At 38.8% G+C, this 25,672-nt stretch overlaps 2 protein-coding genes across 6 annotated transcripts in view; one reads left to right on the forward strand and one right to left on the reverse strand.

Moving 5' to 3' along the window:
• The window catches only part of MDH1B (malate dehydrogenase 1B), a 24,505-nt gene extending 8,673 nt beyond the window's left edge, over positions 1-15,832 (reverse strand). The window contains exons 1-7 of one of the 4 annotated variants that reach the window (XM_017546685.2): positions 15,543-15,832; positions 11,305-11,417; positions 8,716-8,850; positions 8,374-8,516; positions 6,414-6,910; positions 2,375-2,516; positions 547-710 (exon numbers count right to left, since the gene is read on the reverse strand). In XM_017546685.2, coding sequence (XP_017402174.1) covers positions 547-710; positions 2,375-2,516; positions 6,414-6,910; positions 8,374-8,516; positions 8,716-8,850; positions 11,305-11,417; positions 15,543-15,564 — 1,216 coding nt within the window. In that variant the 5' untranslated portion in view covers positions 15,565-15,832. Of the gene's footprint in view, positions 1-546; positions 711-2,374; positions 2,517-6,413; positions 6,911-8,373; positions 8,517-8,715; positions 8,889-11,304; positions 11,418-15,542 lie in introns of those variants that run through there. The other 3 variants (XM_017546688.2, XM_017546686.2, XM_037745053.1) reach the window with 3 other exon arrangements.
• Positions 15,833-15,852: 20 nt separating this feature from the next.
• The window catches only part of FASTKD2 (FAST kinase domains 2), a 31,786-nt gene continuing 21,966 nt past the window's right edge, over positions 15,853-25,672 (forward strand). Inside the window, exons 1-7 of one of the 2 annotated variants that reach the window (XM_017546683.2) lie at positions 15,853-15,941; positions 16,631-17,457; positions 20,106-20,209; positions 20,894-21,002; positions 21,572-21,695; positions 21,867-22,006; positions 23,569-23,741. In XM_017546683.2, coding sequence (XP_017402172.1) covers positions 16,729-17,457; positions 20,106-20,209; positions 20,894-21,002; positions 21,572-21,695; positions 21,867-22,006; positions 23,569-23,741 — 1,379 coding nt within the window. In that variant the 5' untranslated portion in view covers positions 15,853-15,941; positions 16,631-16,728. Of the gene's footprint in view, positions 15,942-16,624; positions 17,458-20,105; positions 20,210-20,893; positions 21,003-21,571; positions 21,696-21,866; positions 22,007-23,568; positions 23,742-25,672 lie in introns of those variants that run through there. The other variant, XM_017546684.2, reaches the window with a different exon arrangement.

Raw genomic sequence — 25,672 nt, forward strand, 5'->3', positions numbered from 1 at the left:
AAAGACGGGGTTTCACCATGTTGACCAGGATGGTCTCGATCTCTTGACCTCGTGATCCACCCGCCTCGGCCTCCCACAGTGCTGGGATTACAGGCTTGAGCCACCGCGCCCGGCCTCCACACTTGTCTTCTAGGTCAACATTCCTCATACTTTAGTCTTACTGGAGTGTCACCTTCTTTATGAAGCCTGTCCTGGTTCTACCTGCTTCCTGCCTGGAACTGACTTTGCTTTCCCTTTATCTTTTGCTAGGAAAACCTAACAAGATGATTTTGTTTATGTATCTGGCTCTTGTTTATTCCACTGTAGGTTTCCTGAAGGCAGAGGCCAGGTCTTAATTCCTATGTGTATTTCCAATGCATTCATACAAAATATCGTTGATCTTCTGAATGAATAATTGAATGAATGAATGAATGATTATGAAACTGTGAAAGTCCATACAGTTTATAGACCACGCAAAGAACTAGACAGGCGGGGACACAGAATTAGGTGCACAAGGCATAGATAGAGGCATTAAGATTTTACAAGATATAAAAAACCCAGATTTACCTTCACTCAATATTCCTAAAGATACAATCTCCCCAGGCGGTGAGCCATGGTACCAGTATTTCAATGTAGTGGCTATACTGTGTGCAGCCAAAATGCCTCCAAATTGTCTTCCTGTGGCAGTTAAGTTTTTAAGAGTTTCCACAAATTCTCTTTTTACCCACTCACTGTAAGGAGAGAAACAGTTTTACAATGGAGAGAGGAAGGAGAGTGAAAAAAGATGTTCTCTGGTCAGTGGAACTAAGTTTCAGAAACCGTATCCACAGTCAAAGATAGAAATATGACTATTTCTAGTGTCTTTCCTCAAGTGTCTTCAATCCCCATAAAAAGTCAAGTGAAAAACAATGAGATGTAGCAGAAAGGAGTCCCCAAATGTCAAACTGAAAATATGATAATATAAATATGGAACACAGAAAAGCGGCTAAAAATGGCAAGAACCATTACTTTTATTACAAAGAATTTATCCTGTGTAGACACTATCTTGCAACCAGTAGTACCCTTCACTTTAAACAAAATAATTTCATAAAACACTGAATTACAGTTGAGTATCCCTTATCCTAAATGCTTAGGACCAGAAGTGTTTCAGATTTTGGAATATTTGTATATACACAATGAAATATCATGGGGATGGAACTGAGGTCTAAACACAAAGTTTATGTTTCACATACACCTTATACTCATAGCCTGAAAGTAATTTTATACAACATATTTAATAATTTTGTGCATGAAACAAAGATTGTGTAAATTAAACCATCAGAAAGCAAAGTGTAGAATTTTCCTCTGGTGGCATCATGTTGGTGCTCAAAAAGTTTCAGATTTTGATGCATTTCAGATTTCTCATTTTTGGATTGGGGTGCTCAAGCTGGATTCATGTTGAGAATTAGGAAAATAATTAAGTTTTTATGATCCAAAGCCTAAACTCAGAGAATAGTCCAGCCAGTTAGCCTCTGCTAGCCTAGCACGACATAGCTCTGTGCAACACTGGTCTTGCCCGGGCAGCAAATGCAGAGGAATCATGCTTCAAAATAGCGAACTCAGGACACATCATCCCTAGGCAGGGGTGAAGTTCCATAGTCTGAGGAAGAAAAGGAAGGCAAGAGGCAATGGAAAGAAAATGCTACAACTGGGAACATGCTGCAAAGTTTAGAAAAATGCTTCAGAGGTGCTCCTTCCCGCTTCTCCTCTGCCTCATCATAGTTGCTAGTGTTTACTGTGCTGACACCAGACACAGCTCTAAGTCCCTTATCTGCAGTAATCCATTTCATCTTCCCCAGGACCCTATAGGGCCCTTATCATGTTGCCATTTCCACTTTGCCGATGAAAAACTGAGTCATAGAGAGGCTAGGCAACTTCTCTAAAGTCACACAGCTGATAAGTGGCTAAGTGAGGATCCCAGCCTGGGAGGCTTGGTTCTAAGACCGTGTTCCTCACCACCTCTTGCTTCTGCCTCCTGCCACAGAACGCCCAGCCTGGCCTGTGCCTGCTCGTCATCTTAATTCTTTTCTTGAAAATGTTTCAACTAACTTCAACCTGGATAGCAGCTCTGTCTTTACATGAAGTAAGATTCCCTTACATATGCTTGCTTTAGAGATAACCTTACTTGAATATATGAGCTACTGGACAATCTGAAATATAAAAATTTGTAATTTCAAAATCAATTACCTAGTTGATATTCTGTCGAATTTTCTGTTTCTTCAGTAGACAGCGTGAACAAATATGAGTGTGAACAATGCAAGTTACTTTTATGCAAAGATGTATAAGACGATTTAAAAATTTACAACCATTATACATTTAACACTGTCAGTATACTTCACTTAAAAATATACCGTACCTGTCAAAAATCAAGTTTAAAAGAGGGCGTGAATAATGAAGAGGTCCCCAAATGGCACTCTCATATCTGTACACCTTTGTTTTTCTCAGATCAACGTAATTATTTCCACTGATATTGCCCCAAATTATCACATCTTTAATGTCTGTGAAGAATAGAAAGTTTTTTAAAAAAATCACAGTAATGTATATTCATATAAAAATTACCTAAAGCCTATTTTTTGTTTGTATGCATGTTTGTTTTAGGATTGGTCCTTTTTCTATAAAATCAATCTAAGTTTATAATTCCTAAAATTGTGCAAAATGTGTGGATCACCCCCCTAATTATCATAGTTTGGCAGTCCCTAATAATGTTCTATGAATGGTATGGTGTATAATTAAATTACAGAAATAAAGAAAAGTTCCTTGAAAGAAACTGCTACTGAAAATTATATTACTGGTGTTTGTCCTGACTTTGCTTGCCATTAAGAGACAGAAAGGGGGAGACAGAGTGAGTGAGAAGTCAAGAGAGGCTGAGAGAGAAAGGACTTTTTAATATGCTTTGATTTTTAACAAGGAGTTCTTGATTCTAGACTAGAATAGCAATTAGGGCAAATCACTTAACTCTCTGATGGGTTTCAGCTCTGGCAAAATGAGGACCCTGGGCACATCTTAGTCAACAAATAGTTATGAAATGGTACTAGGTTTAGAAGAAAACAAATCAGCTCAAATCCTTACAACATTCTAGGGATGGTGGGTAGTGGATGAGGTATTACACAAAGTGATACATGCTAAAAAATAAAATAAGACCAAAGGGGTTGGAGAGAAATAGGCATTGGCATTCAATACAATTTTATAATTGTGAACTGTCTAGGAATGCTGTCTGGAAACTGCAAATAAATAATTTTATTTATTTACTTATTTAACTTATTTATTTGCCTAAAAACTTACTCACTTATAAGTACACACCACTTTCTACTGTGGAGAGTAACTTCTTCGCTGTTCTCCTGTATACATGCAGCTGAGGGACCCGGGAACACATCGCTGCACAGAACATTCTACTGCTTTTGACCTCACCTCACAGAACATTCTACTGACTTGTCCTAACTAGAAGGACTACTTTTCTCAGGTAAGTCATGGTAGGCAGTGACATGTGCTGGCTTAACAGCTCACAGATGTGATTCTCTTGGCCTTCCCCTCATGGTCATAAGATGGCTGCAGCAGCTCCAAGTTATCACTCTCTCTCACCCAGTTGCATTTAAGGGCAAGCAATAGGGAAAAGAATGGGGTGGAAGCTTCCTCTTTTGCCTTTTCTCTTTTCAGAAAGTGAAATATTCTTCCCAGGGGACCCCAAAGAGACTAGGTCACTCAACCACTCCTAGATGCAAAGAAACTAAGAAAAGGGGTGATTGTTTGAGCCTCTATAGTAGAGAGAGGCTAGGGGAGAAGAGGATGGGAAACAGATTTTGGGTAGCCCACCATCACTGCCTACCTTCGTCATGTGAGATTCCCGCCCTCATCAGAATGACTCATGCAGTAGGAATAGCTAGTTCTCCCTCCACCACCCAACTCTCAGGGGAGCAGCGATGTGTTCCCGGGTCCCTCAGCTGCATGTTGTAGGAGGGAGGGGAGGGTAGGGGTCAGGGGTTTGGAGCTCGTGGGATCCCATATGGGGAAAATAATTCTTCGACTAGGTAAGTATATGGTAGGCTTCCTTCCTACAGCCTAAAGAAGCCTTTTAATCTTGCTGGGTTTCATTTTTCTTATTAGCTTTGAGGCCCTTGATAGCTCTAAACACCTTAAATTATGCTACAGAAAATGAGAGTGGACATCTGCCTTTTTCCCTCTAGGTATGAATTCCTCTTTTTTTTTTTTTTTTTTTTCATTAAGAACATCCTGGTTTTTCTTTACAAAACCGTTCCTTCTCCAATGTCAGTCCCTATGTGTCAGGTGGGGTTGTCCTCATGCCTTAAGTCCACCTATAGGCATTAGATGCAGATTCCACCCTCCTGGCCCTGATGATTGATTTAGAGAGAGGCATGCAGTCCCACCCTGGACGATGAATTTGTACTTCTTTTGAACCACCAATTGGGAAAGAAAGCCCTAATTTTCCTGCTGTAGGTAAACTATAAGCATGCGAGTCTGGGATGCCACTTTTTAGGGCTCAACTGAGAAGGAGACCAACACAGAGAGCAGAGCAGAGGGATAGGCCAGCAGAGAGAACGCAGGCACGTCCTGGTGCCACAGTTTGAGCCCCAGCATCCAGCTATTTCTGAAATAAGAACTACCTTCTGTGCTTTTCAGTTATGCAGGGAAAATATTCTCTATTTGACTTCAATCACTTTTTGTTCTCTGGGTTTTTTTTGAGTCGAGGTCTTGCTCTATTGCCCAGGCTTACTGTAGCCTCATGGCTCACTTGCAGCCTCAAACTCCTGGGCTCAAGGGATCCTCCTGCCTCAGTCTCCCAAGTAGCTGGAATTGCAGGTGTGAGCCATGGTACCTGGTGACTTCAGTCACTTTGAGTTGACTTTCTTGCAACAGAAGGAGTCCTGATGAGCCAATACACATGGTCCAATAAATAGGGTTATTTATGAACTGAACTTAGGGGTTATGGGTCGTGCTTTTCTGAAAAGGTTTGCCACCCTCTTGGCATCTAGAATAATCCCTGAATAATTTCCTTGGTGGTTTTTCTCTTTCATGAGGTTTTGCTCAACTTTTGTCATTGCTGGGTGTCTCCTTGCTGCTTCACTGACAATTCTACTTGGACTACTGTCCCTCTAATGCCTTTTTCCTTTCACCAACTTTCCTCCATTTTTCTTTTTTCTGCTTCTTACATGCTTATTGGATTTGAGTAGAGTGGAGCTTAGAGTCATGGCACCAGCAGACCCACAAGAGAGAAGCTTTCTGGTTGAAAGCCCCCAACCTTCATCAACACCCCCCTACCCCACCCACACATACACCCTGTTTTAGATTCTTCTTGATATTTTTCAGTAGTGTATCATACACCTTCAATGATAAGTCTATGTCTACACATAGAAGGTTGATGACAGAGATAAAATAGTTAGAAAAATGTTTTCATTTCCTATTGAATAACTTTAGCATCAATTTGGTTAAGTGTTGTAGTGACGTTGGGAATAAAACACTAAATGTATGTATGCAGCAGTAGCTGAAGTTATGATTTCCAGAGTTTCATTGTAACAAATAAGATAATACAGCTCTGGCTATAATGTTAGGGGTTCACTGAAGGCTTTTTCATCCTAACTGGGAACATTCTAGGCTCACATTTCATTGTCTTTCCAATTTTGCTTGAGAGAATGCCTGGCATCTCCTTCCCTTCTCAATGGACACAGTTGCCACCTGCTCCACCTAAAGGCAAAACTAGCTAAAATATGTCCAATATTATCTCCCTTTTCAAATACAACAATCCATTTTCTGATCTAGTCTCACCTTCAATGATTCGGATATTTACCAGTTCAAATATTAATAGGAGCAGAAACTGATCAGATATCATAATCCTATTGATAAGCTTCATATGCTTGGAAATGTTTTTCATGTGCCAGACACTCTTCTAAGCACTTTAGAAATACATCTCACTGAATCCTCACATCCATTCTAGGAGATAGGTGCTGTTAACGTCCTCATTTTACAGATGAGGAAACTGATGCATCTGAAGATTAAACGACTGCTCAAGGTCGTATGTGTGAGAGATGGGGCAGAGCCACTTGCACATAGCTTAGATTTTTTTAAACACTGGTTACCTTAATCGACTATAATGGGAAAAATGGAATACCAAGTATCAAATTATCACCTGAGTAATATAAATTATATCTTACTAAATATTTGTTGATTTTTATAATGATGGAAAAAGACACAAAAGTCAGCAGCCAGTAAAAAAAAAAAAAAAGTTTGCACAGTAATCAAATCACACAAGTTCTTTATGTCTGTTTTACACTTTCTATCCCAGATACTCAGAATGTTCCTAGAGGGGACAGTGTTCTTCCTGGCTGCTTTGAAATCATGTTGTTTCAAAACAAAAACAAAATCATAACGAGTCATTCACTCACATGAGGGAGTTGTCTTCAGTTTTCTGGCCAGTACGGCTTTCGCTTCACCTTCCACCCCCAGTGCCACTGCAATAATGCTGTGTGCGATGCGTGGGGCGTATCTCATGAGTAAAACTGTCTTCAGGTTCACGAAGGTTTTCCCGCCCACGATGACTCTGACGGACTCATCAGCATTTTTCTCTATCAGGTCCCCATAGAGCCTGCACAGGGGCACCCTGCTTCGGAGGCAGTCCTCCAGAGTGAACACCTCCTTGTCGGTGGTGTCGTCCAGCACCACAATGACCTGGGCCTGGCGGAAGGCCTCTTCTACCGTCGTACAGATGGAGACGCTGCGCAGGACCGGTGACACCAGGTCCTGGGTCTCCATCACTAGGCTTTTGAGATGTTCTTCAGCCTGCTTGTTGTCAAACAGAGTTATGCTAATTTCCGTCTGCATCCCAAACACTTCACCACTCGTTAATATGGGAATTAGGTTGTAGCAGGCAGGAGCAGAGGCACTGTTAAAAATTCAAAGCTGGATTGTGAATAGTTACATCCTTTGTCCCTTTTAAGCCTTTATTCTTAATAGATATTTTTGCATGTACATCAACAGGGTGGTTTCATATTTAAATAAGCACACACACACAGCTGCACTGACATTTTAAGGCTAGAAGTCAAAGGAAGAATAAAAACTTCTCACTACCAGTCAGTCCATTGCTCTGGCCACCTGCAATCAGTCCCCAAATAAGAAATATACCTGTTTATTAGGTTTTTCAAAGAAAACACAATTCGCCTTATGCAGAAATAAAAATTAAAAAAACTGTATTATATTACTGTAATTATGTTTATATTTCCCGCTAAAAAGATAAAGATATAAGTTTCAGTTAGCCATAGCTCTTTTTTAAAAAAATATAACCTCATCTACACAGTAATGACTTTTTTTTTTTTTTGGAAAGGACTGCCTTTTCCAAATTCTTACACAGAAAAATCCTTACAAAGATGGCTCAGATCAACATAGGCTATTTATGGTGTATCTGTAACCACAATTCAGCAGGTGTTTACAGCTGTGACTATCAACTGTGAACTGTAATGCCTGCCATGGGAAGTTCAGAAATGCATCTGAGCATTTCTGGTAATCACACTGGGTGTGGCGAGGTATGCAATGGGGGTTTCAACAGTATCTGTACCAATTTAATCCTTTGAAACATATCTAAAGAAGATGTGATAGTTGTTAAATCTGGGTGATAAGATGGATTATGTATGTTTATTACATCATTCTCAATTCCTTTCTGTATTTCAAATATTTCATAACAGTTTTTAAAATGAGTGTATATATTAGGATACACACGTGCATATGAGCAGGAAAGTGCAAAAGACAAACTGAGGGATGAGGAAAGGACAGGGGGAGGGAGAGAGAGAGAAGAAAAGAAACAGAAAGGCAGTGTAAGGAAAGAAAGAGAGACAGCGCGACAACAAAGACCGCATGTGCCCAGGCTGGGAGCAAAGAGGAGCACACATGAGAAGAAAAGCAAAAGGGAGCAAAGTGTGGGGAGGGGGGTTGTGGGGGGAGTAGGTGCATAGAGAAAAGGCAAAGAAAGCTCTAGCAAGTTAGAAAGAGGGAGGGAGCAAGTCAGAGAGGGCGAGCTTCTGCAAAGCAGCCAAGCTATAGAGTTGTTTTTAGACCAAGTGTGTGTGTGTGTGTGTGTGTGTGTGTGTGTGTGTGTGTGTAAAACCTAAAACTCATTTATGAATTATATGGAGGATACACACACATACATACATACATACACACACACACACATACACACACATATGTCTCGTATGTGTGTGTGTGTGTGTGTGTGTACGCATTAAGTATACATATACACAAATCTCAAACCTGACATTCAGGTAGTCTTCCATCATGAAATGAATCCCATCTCATTGTCCTTTCTAAATATTAAACGTCAATCTCATGAATCCTGGGATTTGACTGTCCCACCTGGTGATCCAGATCTGCAAGGGGTTGACGCAAGTTTTCAGGGCTTCCTCCTCCTGCTCTTTTTCTATATGTGTCCTCAGGTTCTCTTGAGCAATTACCTGCATCAGCTCAGTCGTCATGCTAGAGGTGACATCATAGTAAAGCTAAATATTGGGAAAGAGAAAGTCAGTATCAGAGAATAGATAACTAGTTGAAATTGACTATAATGGAAACTTTTAGTTTAAAGTCAAAAAACAATAAAAAGAGACATGAGATAATGACTCAGAAAGCAAGATATTTGAAAAATAAAATAATGTAAGAGAATTATCATTGTTAGAACAGATAAGTCAAGTTAACATATACCTGGGCATGCTCCAGGAACTCATTATATCCTCCCAAAAGCAAACCCTTGCCTCCACGATCCAACAGCTCTCTCCAGATGATGGGGGAATTCTTGTGACTCCATTTATTCTTTTCACACACATCTTTTAGCCAATCCTGTTGAATGACATTCCAAGTGAAGTCACATATTAAATCTGCTGGATAATTCAATTTCATGCTTTAGAATTCAAACATTAAAATACTAGGTTGTTTTTAATGTCACTACTTATACATAATATAATTTAGATATCTTTAAAAAGTAAAATGTAAATATAGAAAATACGGATGATGTTAGTAACAGATTAATTAGATAAGAAAGAGTATTCTTCAAATTAATTGACCAAATAAAGGCACCGAAAGTTGTTCTTTTTCCTAAAGAGACCTGGAATGCAAGTGTTTAGCTTAAAGAGACGTTACATTTTCCAAGTCAACTGATTTTTTAAAAAAATTCAACTAGTTTTGTCCTTACTCTTCTTATACATGAAATATTTCCAGTCTTAGGGGCATATAAAATTTGATATTGTTTTTTAAATCTGTGAGCATGGTTTATGTAGTTCAGACTGAATGAATAAGCTAAAAGTTATTTGGAGATTTCCGATAATATTCATCAGAAAAAGTTTAAATTATCATTATCTGGTTTGAACAGGCTAGGCCTTCCAATGACAAGATCTGAGCAGAGTTAGACAGCCACATTTTTTCAGCAAAGTACATGGCAGCAGTCTTAAAATCATGTCATTAGAGGCATGGGTAATGAGGCTACCTAAAAAATAAAATCCCAGAAACTAATTTCCCTTGCTGACACTGAAGATCTGCCTGCCCTTATCTCACTTAGAGCAAACATTCTTTTTTATGTCTGCTTAATATTTCCTAATGTATATGTACCACATTTTCTTTATCCCGTCAAACACTGATAGGCATTTAGATTGATTCCATGTCTACAATATTGTGAATAGTGTTGCAATGAACATATATGTGCATCTTGTCTTTATAAAAGAATTATTTCTATTTTGGGGGGTATATACACAGTAACGGGATTTCTGGGTTGAAGGATATTTCCATCTTATACACTCCCACCAATAGTGTATAACTGTTCCTTTTTCTCCACAATCTTGCCAGCATCTGTTATTTTTTGACTCTTAAATAATAGCTATTCTCACTGGTATGAGATGGTATCTCTCTCTCTCTTTTTTTTTTTTTTTTTAATAAAGATGGGGTTTCACCATTTTGGTCAGGCTGGTCTTGAACTCCCAACCTCAGGTGATCCACCCACCTTGGCCTCCAAAGTGCTTGGATTACAGGCTTAAGCCACCACGCCCGCCCATGAGATGGTATCTCATTGTGGTTTTGATTTGCATTTCTCTAATAATCTGTGATGTGGAGCATTTTTTCATATGATTGTGGCCAAGGCTGTTGAAGGACATGGTGCTATAGACCTGAACTCCCTGGCAATTGAGATGATAAAATCCTGAAACAATAGAGGTCAGTGGGCAGTGCCAACCAGAGAACATTTATTGTAACAGAGCACTAAACAACCCAGCAGATGAGATAGCTTAGCTGAAGACTAGACCAGCAGAGAGTGAGGGAAATCTATAATGGATAGTAGAGAAAAGAGGGAGAGAAGACAGGTGATGAGTGTCAGTTTGGCTCTAAGACTATGAGCAGTGGAGACTATAGTTCATTTGACTATCCTTTCTCTTATAAAGTTTCCCCAGGGAAAGATGGCAACCAGAATCCAAGATGGTGTGAACCGATTATAAGGAACATGTAGATCCAAAAGGCACAACAGGTGGACTGTGTCCAGTGCTGTCACATATGCTCCAGATTCCCCTTCACAAATGAGGCACTCACTCTCTCAGGCACCTGGTGTATTAGAGGCTGATAACTTAAGTCTCACTCAATTCTCTCTCTAGGAATTTACCTCATCTGACAAAAATTGCCTTGCCTAAGGTTAAGTTCCTTCCCAGGGGCAGCTGATATTCAATGGCTGGCCAAGGAGGGAGCACAAAAGCTCAGCTACCTTGCCTCAGAGTTTGGAAAACCTCTGAAAAGCCATCAAGAGTTCACCGTGGGATCTGCTGAGCCCTCTGTGGCAGTTGTGTCAAAGTTCAACTTCTCCCTTTACCAATCCTCCTGCCCTCATTCCTTCTCAGCATGCTTTTCCCAAGACCTCTTCCCAGTAAAGCCCCTTCACCAAATTCTACATCTCAAAGTCTGTTTCTGGGGAAACACAGTCCTAAAGAAAGGTAAGGTATCCCAAATAAGTCACAGGAAACCAATACCAAGGAGAATGAAAAATTAACAAGCACAGTGTAAGCTACCTGGATTCTTCAGGGGATGAGGTCAAATTTATTCTATGTATTGATTAGGCTCGAATTTGTTCTACTAGGTATTAGAAAAAAACGTAAATATTATTTTGAGACTAGTAAGTAGGGACTTGTTTACTAGTACTCAAATATCACTAGTACATGAACAGTCATTACCAGAAGCCAATCTAATATACCAGCTAATATTTAATCAAATTAAAACACCTCTGTACATCAGCAAGTTTAACAAACTACAAAGGCTTCTTACCTCCCAAACCTCAGGACGTTGTGTGATTTTATGTATCCGAAAATCAGGAAGATTCTTTTGTAAATAGTCTGCCAGAAGTTCTGTTTTAGCATAATATGGACAATCTGCTCTACCTAAAAGAGTTCAAATTAGCAATGTTTTCTTTTGCTATGTAATTACAGAATTATAGTTACAGTTTGATAAATGAAGTTACAGCATAAACTGCCATCACATAAACTTCTGATGTTTACTAGATTAATACAAATAAAATAAATTTTCATAGGAGGTCAGAATCTTAAGTAATAAAATTTGGAAAGAAAAAAATCCTACTGAATATTTATTCTCATCTAGTACTATGCTAGACCTCATTTCCCCTAGGAGGGTGCTAACTACTACTAATTCAGCATGAATTAGTACTGATAATGAACTACTCACTAGTGGCTACTGAAAGGTAAAGTTTGAAGCGAGGAGTGGTAGTAAAATCATTTTTGTATTTGATGCATGTCAGGAAGTTGTTGGGGGTGGGAAAGAAGAATCTGGGATAACCTCTATTTTCTGGCTTGGGCAGATGATGCTGACCTTAACTGGAGAGAGACCATGAATGAGAAATTTAATTTTAGTCAAGTGCAGTTGGAGGTATTTATAGTATGTCTAAGTGGATATGATCAGCAAGCAGCTGGATATAGATATATATGGGGTGCAGGTGCCATGTGAGTGTTTCAGGCACAGTTTGTAGCCATCAACACCCAGGAAGCTAAAGCTATTATACCAGATGGGATTGGGTGGCTGATAGAGCAGGAGAGACGAGACAAAAGGCAGAGCCTTCTCTGTAGCATTCTTCCTGAGTAACTCCTACTAGTCACCAGTTCCTTGGCCTCATGGGAACTCCTGTTGTCAACCAGTCTGAAGCTTGCCCTGTCTATTAGCCTCCCTGTCTAGTTCAAGTCTATGGTTCATCACTTTCTGGCCCATGTCTTAAATTATCTTTATCCACTGTCCTTTTGGAAAATAAGCCTGATAAAAACCCCTCATCCTGGATGAACCAAATTGCCTGCCTTTTCTGTAGCTGGGTCCTACCTACTGGGCACCACTACAGAAAGATGGTAGAACCAAGTGGAGGGCACCTTTAAAATTCATGGTCACCAGCTTTAATTGGCCCTCAACCCTACGTGGAGATCCCTCTGTTTCTCTTATCAGCAGTCTGTTCTTTTCTCCACAATGACTATTCCAAACTTTTTCCTCTTCCTCCAAATCCTTTCCTTCTTCTCAACATTCCTCAGCATTATCAGAAGACAACAGAAAACTTTGCTTTCTACTTTACAAAAACCAATCTAAACAAAACAAAACGGTATTAGTTTGGAAAACCTCCAACCTCCTCCATCACACCTACATGCCTGTCTGCATTTGGACTCATCCTTTCCTCCCTTCTTCATTTCAACTGAAGAGGAGTCCTACCTCCTGTCTACATCTAATCCTACCACTTATGCTCTGAATCCCACCCTCATCTGCCTTCTCAGGAACCTTGCTTAATTATCCTCTCTTTCTAGAGTTTTATATGCTTCTAATAGTCCTTTTCTGTCATATTTAAATATACTCATTATATTGTTTCTCCTGTCCTAAGAAACATCATCCCCCACTCTAGCTATTGCCTTTCATATGTACTTTTCTATTAAAATATCTTGAAAGAGTACTCTATATTTGCCATCCTCAGTTCTTCACTTCCATTTATTTCTTATCCACTGCAATGTAGTAGACCCCACAATTCTCTTGAAGGTCACTAGGAACTTCCATGCCACTAAATCCAATGGATACTTTTCGGTCCTTTTCTTGTTGACCCTTGGCAGCATTTGCCACTACTACTGCCTTGTATGCTTTTAAAACACCTGCTATAGTGGGGGCATTCTCCAGGTTCTTCTCCTACTTCTCTGGTCACTCCTTTCTATCCTTTGTAGGTTCCTATTCCTTTATCAACCCATTAAAAGGTATCATTCTGAGAAGCATCTTGTCTTTATAGCTTACAGATTCTTTCTGGCCAATTGGCTACATTCCCTTGGCTTCAAGTAGAAATCTGTATTTCCAGCTCAGATCTATCTCCTTATCTAGATGCCTATACCCTCCTGTATTTTCCCATATCCTTCAAAATGTCTCATAGGCACCCAGAAGGTCCATGATGAATTTTGTCACCACTTCCCTACTAAATTTGCTTGGTCGCTTATATTTTTATGTCCATTTTCCTAATTATCTAAGAGCAGTAAGAGTATCCAGAGTATTAAGCCTAGTCTTCTGCTTATTTTTTTTTTCAGTGACTCCTAATCTCTGCAGTTATTCAAACCACTGCTTGGGAATAATGTTTAACTCCTTTTTCTCCCTTATCTGCCCTCCTCCACTCAATTAGACATCCAGTTCTATAGATTCTGCCTCCCTAGTATCCCTCTAATCCATTCACTTATCTCCATCTTCATTGTTTGCCACTCTAGGACAGGTTACCTTTAACTCCCTCCTGAACTACAGTACTAGTTTCCTAACTGGTCTCTCAGCACCCAGTCTTTCTCTCTCACACTATAGCTATAACATTCAGATAAAATGCAAATTTGATTAGGTCCTCCTCCCCTTTCAAAACTCTGGATAAAATCTAAACTACTGAAGATAGCTCACAAGAATCTACATTATCTAACTCTAGCCTCGCTTTATGACACTTTCTTCCTTGTACTCTTTGCTTCAGTCCTAATAAACTTATTTCAATTTTGTGCTTATTTTATATTCTCAATTATCACCAAACTAGTTCTCCTCACTCTAACTCCACTCCCTGTTACTTATGCCTAAATTACTCCCTTCCTTTCTACCTCTTCTCTCTTAGGTAATTTGTTATCATCTTTAAGGTATCTGCTTAAAAATCTCTCCCTCTGGGAAGCCCTTACCTAATTAAGTAAGGTTCCCTGCTATTGTTCCTATAGAACTCTGCTCTGCCACTGTCATACATGCAGCATTCTCTGTAAGTGTGTTTTCCACTGACTTCCCAGCATACAGTTAGTCAGCGTGCAAAAATATTCTTCTGGGCCAGGTGCAGTGGCACATCCTGTAATCTCAGTGATTTGGGAGGCCAAGGTGGGCAAATCACTTGAGCGTAGGAGTTCAAGACCAGCCTGGGCAACATGACAAAACCCCATCTAGTACCAGCTACTTGAGAGGCAGAGGCTGGAGGATTGCTTGAGCCCAGGAGGTCAAAGCTGCAGTGAGCTATAATTGTGCCACTGCACTGCAGCCTGGGTGACAAAGTAAGACCCTGTCAAAAAAAAAAATTCTTCTGTGGATGGTAGACGTCAGTTATGTTCAATGCATCAAAGAGATCAAATAAATCAAAGGATAAACAGCTTCTAAGAAAGTCATTGGTGACTTTGGTGACAGCAGTTTCCATCAGGAAGCAGAATTAGAAGCCTTCTTCCAAGATTAATTAGAAGGCAGAACTGGAGATGGAAGAGCAGTCTACTCTTTCAAGAAACTATGAGGAAAGGAGCAGGTACCATGGATTGTTGTAATAAAAGTCTTCTCAGTTGGGTCCTTGCTGTCAACCAGCACTTTCAATCATTCTCTCCATTGCTGCTAAGACAGGCTTCGTAAAATGCAAACTCATTAAGACTACCCTCCTGCTTAAAATTTTTCTATAACTCCTCATTGCTTTCAGCATACAGTTCAAACACCTTCCCTTGGCGTACATGAAATGCAAGGACCTGGCTCCTGCTCCTGTTCTAGCCCCAGGTCCTGTCACTCCTCACATATCCAGATTTTTGGTTAGGCCATGAGGCTTCTAGCCTCTCTGCTTTGATCTGGAATAGCCTCCTCCCCTCATACCTTCATAACTCAGCTCCTGCAATACGTTCCCCAGCCAGTTCCTTGTGTCCACTTCTCCCCCACCCCCTAAATCCCGATTAGGAGTCTATGCTCCCAGGGCCTGTGCAGGTCTCCTTCATTGCATTAATCACACCGTATCAAAAGTACATGTTCTGTGCCCCATGAGACTGAAAGCTCCTAGAAGGTAGACATATGTTCCCCTCCATTGTATCCCAAGTGTCCCACAGTGCTTAGCGCACCGTCACGGTCCAGTAAATATCTTTGAATAAATCCATAGCAAAGCATGGAGCTGTCCGTATAGACGCTGGACTTACTATAAGCCAGTAAGAACACCACTGCCAAGCGGCCGTGGGAGGTGAGCTGTTATCGGCGTTTTGAGCAACCTGCAGGCGGACCCAGGGATCACTCACCCGCAATGACGAATTTGGCCATGGTCGAGAGAGATTTGAAGCCAGGACCGCGGCTTCGCAGTTTCCTAGCAACCACGCCGCCAAGGGCAAGGCGCAAGCGCACTACAAAGTTTAGCGCCCAGCAGAGCTTAGATGTTTAAAGTTAGGACTTGAATGGGTTATGTTGCGATATACGATCAAACATTGCCCTTATAAGCACTGTAGTAGCCCCGATCCCCATCCCTGTATCCAGGGTAATTAGTCATTCTCTTCGCTTTCTTCTACGTAAGGCCTTCAGCTACAATCGCGAACGTATACTTTTTGACCTTTGAGGGAATCCGTAAAACCTCGTGAGACTCTCAGCTCTCGGGGAAGCTGTCATGGCCGCGCCGATATGCGGACGCGGGGTTCTACCCTAAGGTGAGTGGAGGACGAGCCTGGGCTGAGTGGTTGAACGTATCACATCCTGACTTTTTACCTTGCAGAGCAAAGTCTCAGGCGTTGTCCCGGAATTAAGTTTAAAGGAGGTGGGTTAATGCTGGGCGGCCCAGCTGCAGAAGGACGGGCTCTTTTGGTTCTGGGGCCTGGTGAAGCTGGCTGGTTGTGTAAGATCTTCCTCCTAAGCGCAGGCCACATGCAAACATCGCTTTCGTTTTCTGCTTTTTCCATCGAGCCGTTCTGCCGGCCCAAATCCATATTCTTGATGGTCTGGGTTCGGCCGTTGCTAAATCCTCATGTTGAAAATGATCTATCAATGTTAATCCCTTAATTTTCATTGAGGACATTTCCATAGCAATGCCAACAAAAATCTCTCCTACAAAGGAAGCTTTTTCGAACGCTTTTGCACCAGAAATTCCCTTAAAAAAAAAAAACAAAAAACAAACAAAAAAAACCTCATTTATACAATGACTACTTCGAAAGTGACCTGGCTTCTTTGAAACTGGACACATTGTGGTATATTGGAGGGAGCCCATATAGATTAAAAAAAAAAAACATGTAAATCTTTAATAGCGCCGTAGGTTCCCCATTTTCTCTTCTGTTAAATGCATTCCATTTAAGTAAAAGTTTTGCTTTAATTTTTATTCTTTTCATTACTTCTTCCCCTACAGGAAAACCACAGCACGTTTTCTTTTTCACTAGTAGAAGTGACGTTGGTTTCATATTGACCACTTTAAAACTTTTTGGAAGTGTTTCAGTGGAGAGCAAAATGAGTAACAAAGCAGGCTCCTTGTTCTGGAACCTTAAACAATTCAGGACTTTAGTTCCAAAAAGCAGAACTATGAGGCTATATCCTTTGGGACTTTGCAAACCAAAAATAGTTTATTCAGACTGGAACACTTTAAATGACTTTTGTAAGAGAATGCAATCATCTGGTATCATTAGATATCTCTTTCAGGATGCATTCATTTTAAAATCAGATGTTGGCTTTCAAAAAAAGGGCATAAGCACTGTAACAGCCCTTAGAATTGACAGACTACTTTGTGCTAGAAGATTGTCTTTTGACTCAAAGCAGTCTCTTGTCTCTGTTGATAAATCTAATGATGGCTTGAAGAAAGTAAACTTTCATCACGAAGTCTCCAATGAAGATGTTCTTAACAACAAAACAAAACCAAATCGTATCAGCAATAGCACACTGTCTCAGGAATGTAATTCCCTTAGTGATGTGTTAGATACGTTTTCAAAAGCACCTACATTTCCTAGTAGCAACTATTTCACAGCAATGTGGACAATTGCCAAAAGACTGTCTGACGAACAGAAGCGCTTTGAAAAACAACTGATGTTTAGCCACCCTGCGTTTAATCAGCTCTGTGAACATACGATGAGAGAAGCCAAGATCATGCAATATAAGTACCTGCTGTTCAGTCTTCATGCCATAGTGAAGCTTGGAATCCCTCAGAACACTCTTTTGGTACAGACTTTGCTGAGGGTGACCCAGGTAAAATATAAAGGAGATTTAAACATGCTTTTACTTGATTTACAGTATTTTGAAAGAATGATGGGAAATAGATATGTAGCCTCCTTAAAAGAGACTGTCAAATGGAATGGTAGTTTCCTTTTATTTATTTTTGCATATGTATTATATGATTTGGAGGCCTTAAGTTAGCTAGTTATTTTCTTCCTTCTGCTGTGGAAATTTATGAAAACCTTCCCCATTTACCGTCCCCAGAGTTGAGTAGCGGTGAAGAAGCTAAAATGAGAAGAGATGCAAGATATACAAAGAAAGGCTGGGTAGTTGAAGAAGGAGAGAAAGGAAAGGGAAGGAAGGTAATCTAGTCCATGGTAGAATTGGGATTCAGGCTCAGTAGATGATACCTAAACTAATGAGCACATTGATAGTGAAGGGGCTGGTGTTTTAATTAGAGAGGATCGAATGCCCTAACGTTCCCAGAGGAAAAGTTTGGCAGAGTTGAAGAGATGAAAGTAATTTAGTGTGGCTGAAGTACAGAATAACTGAGATGTTTGTTTGAGGGGATGGGAAGAAATTTTGTACGTGGTGATCAAAGGAGAGGAGTGAGGGTCAAGAGGCTTGGGGGGCAGGGGTGCAGGACAAGAGGCTAGAAAAACAGGAAACAAATCATAAAGAGCCTCTTATGGCTAGCTAAGGAGTATGCGTTTATCCTGGCACTGGGAATCCATCGAAAAATTTTAAGCAGTGAGTTGACATGCTCAAATTTGTATTTTAGATCACTGAATGAGTGGAAAATGGATTGGAAGAAGGTTGAAATTGGCTGGAGTGAGCCATTTTTAGTCTAAAGCAAGAATGTCAATGTCCTGTTTAATGTAACTGAAATGGTGCCAGATGTAAGGAAGGAGAGATTAGCTTTTTAATCATTTATGTTTTAAGAGTGTACACTTCTGACTTCTAAAAATAATAATGAAGTAATTTTTTAGTCAGGTGTGGTAGCTCATAGCTGTAATCCCAGCACTTTGGGCGGCCAAGACAGGGGGATCTCTTGAGCCCAGGAGTTTGAGACCAGCCTGGGCAACATAAGGAGACCCTGTCTCTACAAAAATTAGCTGGGTGTGATGTACTTGCCTGTGGTCCTAGCCACTTGGGAGGCTGAGGTGGGAATATCGCTTGAGCCTGTGAGATCGAAGCTGCCGTGAGCCATGATTGTGCCACTGCACTCCAGTCAGACTGACAGAGCCAGACCCTGTCTGAAAATAATAATTATTTTTTAAAAGACAGGAATTTCTTGGGAATAATTCTGGCATGTATCCTATCTTGCTATAGAATTCAAGAATTGGGTTCTAGCTATTTGGAAATTTTTAACTTTTTACATTACTGTGATTTCCATATGTTCTTTTTTTAAGTCTGTGACTCTAGCCAAAGATCCATATGTTCTTAAGCAATAACTTTTATTTAGTGTATGTGTGTATATTTGTTTAAACCACAGAATATCCATGTTTATTTGTAGACTGTGTTTTAGTTCCCTATATAGTTATTTAAAAGTGACTGTAACCTGATCAGTGATACTCTTACTAGATTTTGGACAAATAAACTCACATGGGGATGACATCTGTGTTGGTGAGGTTTGAGTAGTAGATTTTTGTAGTCAAAACATCTCTATGGATGATATGTCTTACTGACTGTTGGAATAATATAAAGACATTTATTTTAGATAGAGGCGAAAGGACAGTGTTCCATCAGTGAATTTGCCCTTCAAACACATAGCCAAGTGGTCTTTTCTTTCATAGTAGATATGAAGGGAATGCTGTAAAATTGTTAAGGAAATCCTTTCATAGGAAAAAAACCTGTTTTTTTCTTCTAACCATATCCATTTCTTATCTGGTTCTGACTTAAAACTTTGTGATTGGTTGTTATGTAATTTTAGCAAAAGAGCGTATCTCTTTTTAGGCTAAGTTTCCTCAGATGTGATCTTTTGTGAGGTGTATAGACTAGTTGTGGTTAAACTGTAGAGTAGTACTAGGTAAGCTGTGTTGTTACTATTCACTTTCCAAATTATGCCTGCTGTTATTTCTGGAATCCAATTTAGTACTCTAAGTAAAGGGACCTGAAAGAAGAATCTGTGGGGTGTAGGCTTCCCTTGAGACCCAGATACTAGTGGTAGAATGTGGCAGGAGATGTGAATTAGAAGATCCACAAGTAGAGTTTCAGCTTGACACTCAGGAATGGATCTAGGAAAATCGCAAGGGCACAACCATTTAAGGATCTTTAGAGATGGGCTAGTTACCTTCTATACCTCTGTAGTTCTTATATTCCTGTACTTTAACTGTTTTTGCCTTTGTAATGACCTGGTTCCAAAAAGAGGTAAAAATAATGTTTAATAGAAGTTGTTTCAGAAGCAGTGGAATATAATGAATATTAAATATGTTTTCAGTGATAATGGTGAAGGTAAAAAAGTGTTGACACATAAAAGGATGTATATCAGTTAGCTGGAAAATTCGGTAAGTATGACTTTTTATTTCCTGAAGATGCTGTTAACTGTGGACTGACTGTGGGAATTGTTGGCTTGATACTTAGTCCTTTTATTCAGTGCGTCAGTTCAGTGGTTTTGCTTGGATGAGATAATTTACTATGGGCTTATCACCTGTAGTATTTTTGTAATTATATTTCAATAGGAGCGTATCAATGAGTGTGATGACGTGTGCCTTTCAGTTTTGTCCACTGTTTTAGAGGCAATGGAGCCATGCAGGAATGTTCATGCTCTACAAGCAGGATTCAGGTGAGAACTCTCTTATGCTTTCTTCATGTGGTTTTCTTTGTTCCTTTTAAACCTAAAAAATTGAGATGAAAACTAAACTGCTTTCTTGAGGGGAGGAGTTGGTGAGGCTTTTTGCTAGTTGCAGTCTTTAATGCCTTATTAAGCTTAAAATCCTGACTCTGGATTACATAAGGCTGGAAATGCTTCTTTTAGGGTCCATAATAACAAAGATGTGAGTACCATTGACATCTAAATTAATTTATTTTAAAACATAGTACTGATGTGGGTGGGAGAAAATTGATATGTATATTCAGAAGAGTTATTCAGGCATTATTTGAGGGTTATTTGACACTGGCCCAGCTTAAAAAGGAATTTATAAAATTGATACAACTGATCTAACATAGATTAGTGAGAGTAACACTTAATTCCCTTTTAGTTGACTATGCGTAGGATATGTTACTGTAATATCCTGATGTAATTTAATTTGTTCCTTAGTAAAGGCAGTACGATAATGTGAGAGAGAATAGCACTATTAATAGATTGGTTCTCGATCTTTTACTACTTACACTCTATTGGGCAGGTAGATCATTTCTCTGGGCTTCATAATCCTTTCCTGTAAGAAGGAGCTGGATCAAGTGAAATTTTAAGATTTGTCTTCTGCTTTGACGATTCTGTGATTGTAATATTTACTGTGTTTGATAACAGAATACTAGTTGATCAGCAAGTTTGGAAAATAGAAGATGTCTTAACGTTACAAGCTGTGATGAAATGTATTGGAAAAGATGCACCGAATGCTCTTAAGAGGAAACTGGAGGTAAACACATGAATTTTCTCTAGTGGATGAGATTTGGAAAAATTATTTCTTGTAACCTGCTATGACTGCTTGAAGTCAATTGTCTAAGAGGGCATTGTTGGGCTTTTAGGTGTAGCTTTGCTAAAGTGAATTAATAGAAGTGTCCTTATATTTATTTATCTGTGTATATATAAATGTATATGCATTTATCTATTTGTTTGGGTCATTTTACCCAAACATCATCTTTTTTATTTAAAAATAAAAATTTAGACCAGATATGGTGGCTCACACCTATAATTTCAGCACTTTGGGATGTCAAGGTAGGGGGATCTTTTGAGCTCAGGAGTTTGAGACTAGCCTGGCTAATTGAGCAAGACCCTGTCTTTGCAAAAAAAAAAAATCAAAGAATTAACCAGGCGTGGTGGTGCATGCCTGTAACCCCAGCTACGTGGGAGACTGAGGCAGAAGGATCAGTTGAGCCTGGGAGGCTGAGGCTTCAACCTGGGTGACAGAGAAACACCCTGTCTCAATAAAAATAAAAGTTTAATTTATTTTGCCACAGATAGTAAATTAAGTTTGTTTTTCTTTAGATGAAAGCCTTGAAGGAATTAGACAGATTTTCTGTTGTGAATAGCCAGCACATGTTTGAGGTACTAGCTGCCATGAATCATCGATCTCTTATACTCCTGAATGAATGCAGTAAGATGGTCCTAGGTAAGGGGAATTTTTCTTTCATCACTTGTAACACCTGACCTTCTGTTTTAGACTATTTTTGTTTTGTTTTAAAAACTTTGGTTTTATGTGAAAAAAAGAATAAAGCATGTTGTAGCCTGCATTCAAAACAATCTGATAATCTTTGTTTGCTTATTTAACTCATTCTTGAAGGTAATATCCATGGGTGTCCTTTAAAAATAATGATCAACATATTGCAGTCCTGCAAAGACCTCCGATACTATAATTTAGATCTCTTCAAGGGACTAGCGGATTATGTGGCTACAACTTTTGACATCTGGAAGTTCAAAAAAGTGAGTATATTAACAGTTTAGAATAAGCCTCACAAAACTTTTGAAACACATGCTAATTCATTTAGCATTTTAAATATTTCTCTTTCACCTTTATAGTAGTTAAGATATCCAGATACTCCAATGCTGAATTGACTTTTGAGAAATTAGTTCCTTATTATTCCTATCTGGGGGCTACTTGCTAATACGAATAGTCCCCAACTTTGGATGGCTTGACTTAATGATTTTTTGACTTTTTGATGTCTCAAAAGCAATATGCATTCAGTAGAAACCATACTTTTTTGATTTTTGATGTTTTCCTGGGTTAGCGATATGTTGTATGATATTCTCTTTTCATGCTGGGCAGTGGCAGCAAGTCGCAGATCCCAGTCAGCTGTGCCATCACGAGGGTAGATAGTGCATATTGTATTCAATAAATTACCTGCGATATTCAACACTTTTATTATAACATAGGCTTTTTGTTAACTGATTTTGCCCAACTATAGGTGAATGTAAGTTCTAAGCATGTTTAAGGTAGGCTGGGCTAAGCTATGATGTTCAATAAGTTGGATGTGTTAAATGCATTTTGATTTACAGTATTTTCAATTTATGGTGAGTTTGTTGGGATATAACCCACCATAAGTCAGGGATCATCTGTATAGTATTCTATCTTTTGGTCATCTTTCTATTTGAAACAAAATAATATTGTCCAAAGTTTGCTCTTCTATTTGGTTTTAAAGGGTTGTATAGAGTACTTTGATTAGATATTTAGCATCATTTCTGTGTTTATTTTTTCTTGATAGATTTTGAATAATAAAGAGGGATGATGTGACAGGCTTATGGTTTTTGAAGAATAAAATGTCACTACTTATGGTCATGTCCATTGTTTTGTCCAGAGTAAAAGCCTTTAAAATCGGGAGCTGTGTTAAGAATATAAACATCTAAATGAAGCAGCTGGCAAAAACTTATTTTTGCAATGAAATAGGTGATAACTTTGTTAGATCTCTAGGTTCAGTTTATTTTGGAGAGCACGGTGAATTTTGAGTTTACTGTGGAAATTGGTTATGGAAAGAGAAGTAATAATCCTAAGTAAAAAAGTTTGAGAGACTATTTTAATCGTGATGTTTCAGTTCCACTCTCACTTATAGATATTAGTATTAAATATATAAATTAGGGGGTTATGTCTTACGTGTTAGAATCTAGGAAGTTTTTAAATTTGGGAATGGGAGGAGTTCAAGACTGAGTTGGTCATTTTGAAAACCTTCAGAAAAGGCATATTTAAAAGTAATTTTCAGATCTGTTTTATGAAAATGATGTAGGAAAGAGTTTATTTTTAAATGAAATGGAAACATAGAAACCATTATATGCTCTGCTTCTCTGCTTATAAAATGATTACTTATTAACTTAATGCACAATTCAAGAATTAATGGTACAGATTTTGTGAGGGAGAGATAATTGTTCCTTTTCAGGATATCTCCCGTTGATCAGGAGAGTTGAATTACTAGTTAGATTTTTTGAGATCCAAAAAATTACCGTTAGCATACTGTAAGTATTAAAGAGTTTTCCCTCAATTTTCTCTTTTTAAGGTTCTTTTTCTTCTCATTTCATTTGAAAACCTTGGTTTTCAACCTGTTGATTTAATGGATCTGTTTATGAAGAGAATAGTAGAGGAACCTGAATCCCTAAACATGAAAAACATTATATCTATTCTTCATGTTTATTCTACTCTCAATCATGTCTACAAATGCCAGAACAAAGAGTATGTACTTGTTGTTTTTACTTTTTTTATTGTCATATAACTTACTTACAGAAAAGGTTATAAATCATAAGCTTAATGAATCACTGTGGGTGAACACACCCATAGTCATTATCCATGCCGATAAATAAAACATAGTGTTCCTTACTCATTTACGAAGTTAAACAGAATTTCATTTTATATTTGCTGACCTTGTTTCTGTTCTTTACAATACATTAGTTAATTCATTATAGGAGTTTTCATTTCAAACTCTCCCAGCTTATCCTCTCAGCTCCTAAGTTCATAGTTCAGTTTAACTTTATTAAAAAATTGAGAAATGTATTTTTTTTTTAATTTTGATTTTTTTTTTATTATGGTAAGAACATTTAGCAAATTTAAAAGTGTGCAGTACAGTATTGCTGACTTTATTATTAACAATATAGTTAACAATATTGTACAGTGGATCTCTAGAACTTAATCATCTTGCATAACTGAAACTTTATATCTGTTGAATAACAACTCCCATATTTCCCTCTTTCCTCACCCCTGACAACCAACATTATAATCTCTGTTTCTATGACTGACCTTTTTAGATACCTCGTATAAGTGGAGTCATGCAGTATTTGTCCTTCCATGAATAGCTTATTTCACTTAATTAATGTCCTTCAATTAACCCATGTTGTAGCATATGGCAGAATTTCCTTCTAAGGCTGAATAATATTCATAATATTATATGTATATATCGCATTTTCTTTATCCATTCATCTGTTGATGGACATTTAGGTTGTTTCCCTATCTTAGCTGTTGCAAACAATGCTTCAGGTTAACATAGGAGTGCAGATGTCCCTTTGAGATTCTCATCTTAATTCTTATGAATTGAAATATATCCAGAAGTGAGATCCCTGGATCAGATAAGGATTCTACCTTTACCAAATGCTTTTTAGCATTGGTTGAAATGATCATAAGGTTTTTTATCGTTCATTCTGTTGATATGATGTATCATATTGATTGATTTGCATATATTGAACCATCCTTGCATCCCAGTGATAAATGGTACATGGTCATAATGAATAACATATATATTTCTTTCAAGGTTTTTTTTTTTTTTAAATATATATTTTATTGCATTTTAGGTTCTGGGGTATATGTAAAGGACATGCAAGATTGTTGCATAGGTACACACATGGCAATGTGGTTTGCTGCCTCCATCACTATCACCTATATCTGGCATTTCTCCCATTTTATCCCTCCCCAACTCCCTACCCCGCACTGTCCTCCTCCTAGTACCCCACGATAAACCTCAGTATGTGATGCTCCCCTCCCTGTGTTCATGTGTTCTCATTGTTCAGCACTCGCCTATGAGTGAGAACATGTGGTGCTTGATTCTCTGTTCCTGTGTCAGTTTGCTGGGAATGATAGTTTCCAGCTTCATCTATGTATCTACAAAGGACACAAACTCATAGGTTTTTATGGCTGCATAGTATTCCATTGTGTATATGTGCCACATTGTCCCTGTCCAGTCAATCATTGATGGGCATTTGGGTTGGTTCCAAGTCTTTGCTATTGTAAACAGTGCTGCAATGAACGTATGTGTGCATGTGTCCTTATAATAGAACAATTTATAATCTTTGGATATACACCCAGTAATGGGATTGCTGGGTCAAAAGGAATTTCTGTTTCTAGGTCCTTGAGTAATTGCCACACTGTCTTCCACAATGGTTAAACTAATTTACACCCCCACCAACAGTGTAAAAGTGTTCCTATTTCTCCACATCCTCACCAGCGTCTGTTGTCTCCAGATTTTTTAATGATTGCCATTCTAACTGGCATGAGATGGTATCTCAATGTAGTTTTGATATGCATTTCTCTAATGGCCAGTGATGATGAGCATTTTTTCATATGTTTATTGACCTCATGTATGTCTTCTTTTGAAAAGTGTTCATATCCTTTGCCCA

The sequence above is a fragment of the Cebus imitator genome, unplaced genomic scaffold (genome assembly GCF_001604975.1).
Source record: "Cebus imitator isolate Cc_AM_T3 unplaced genomic scaffold, Cebus_imitator-1.0 Scaffold191, whole genome shotgun sequence".
Lineage (NCBI taxonomy): Eukaryota > Metazoa > Chordata > Mammalia > Primates > Cebidae > Cebus > Cebus imitator.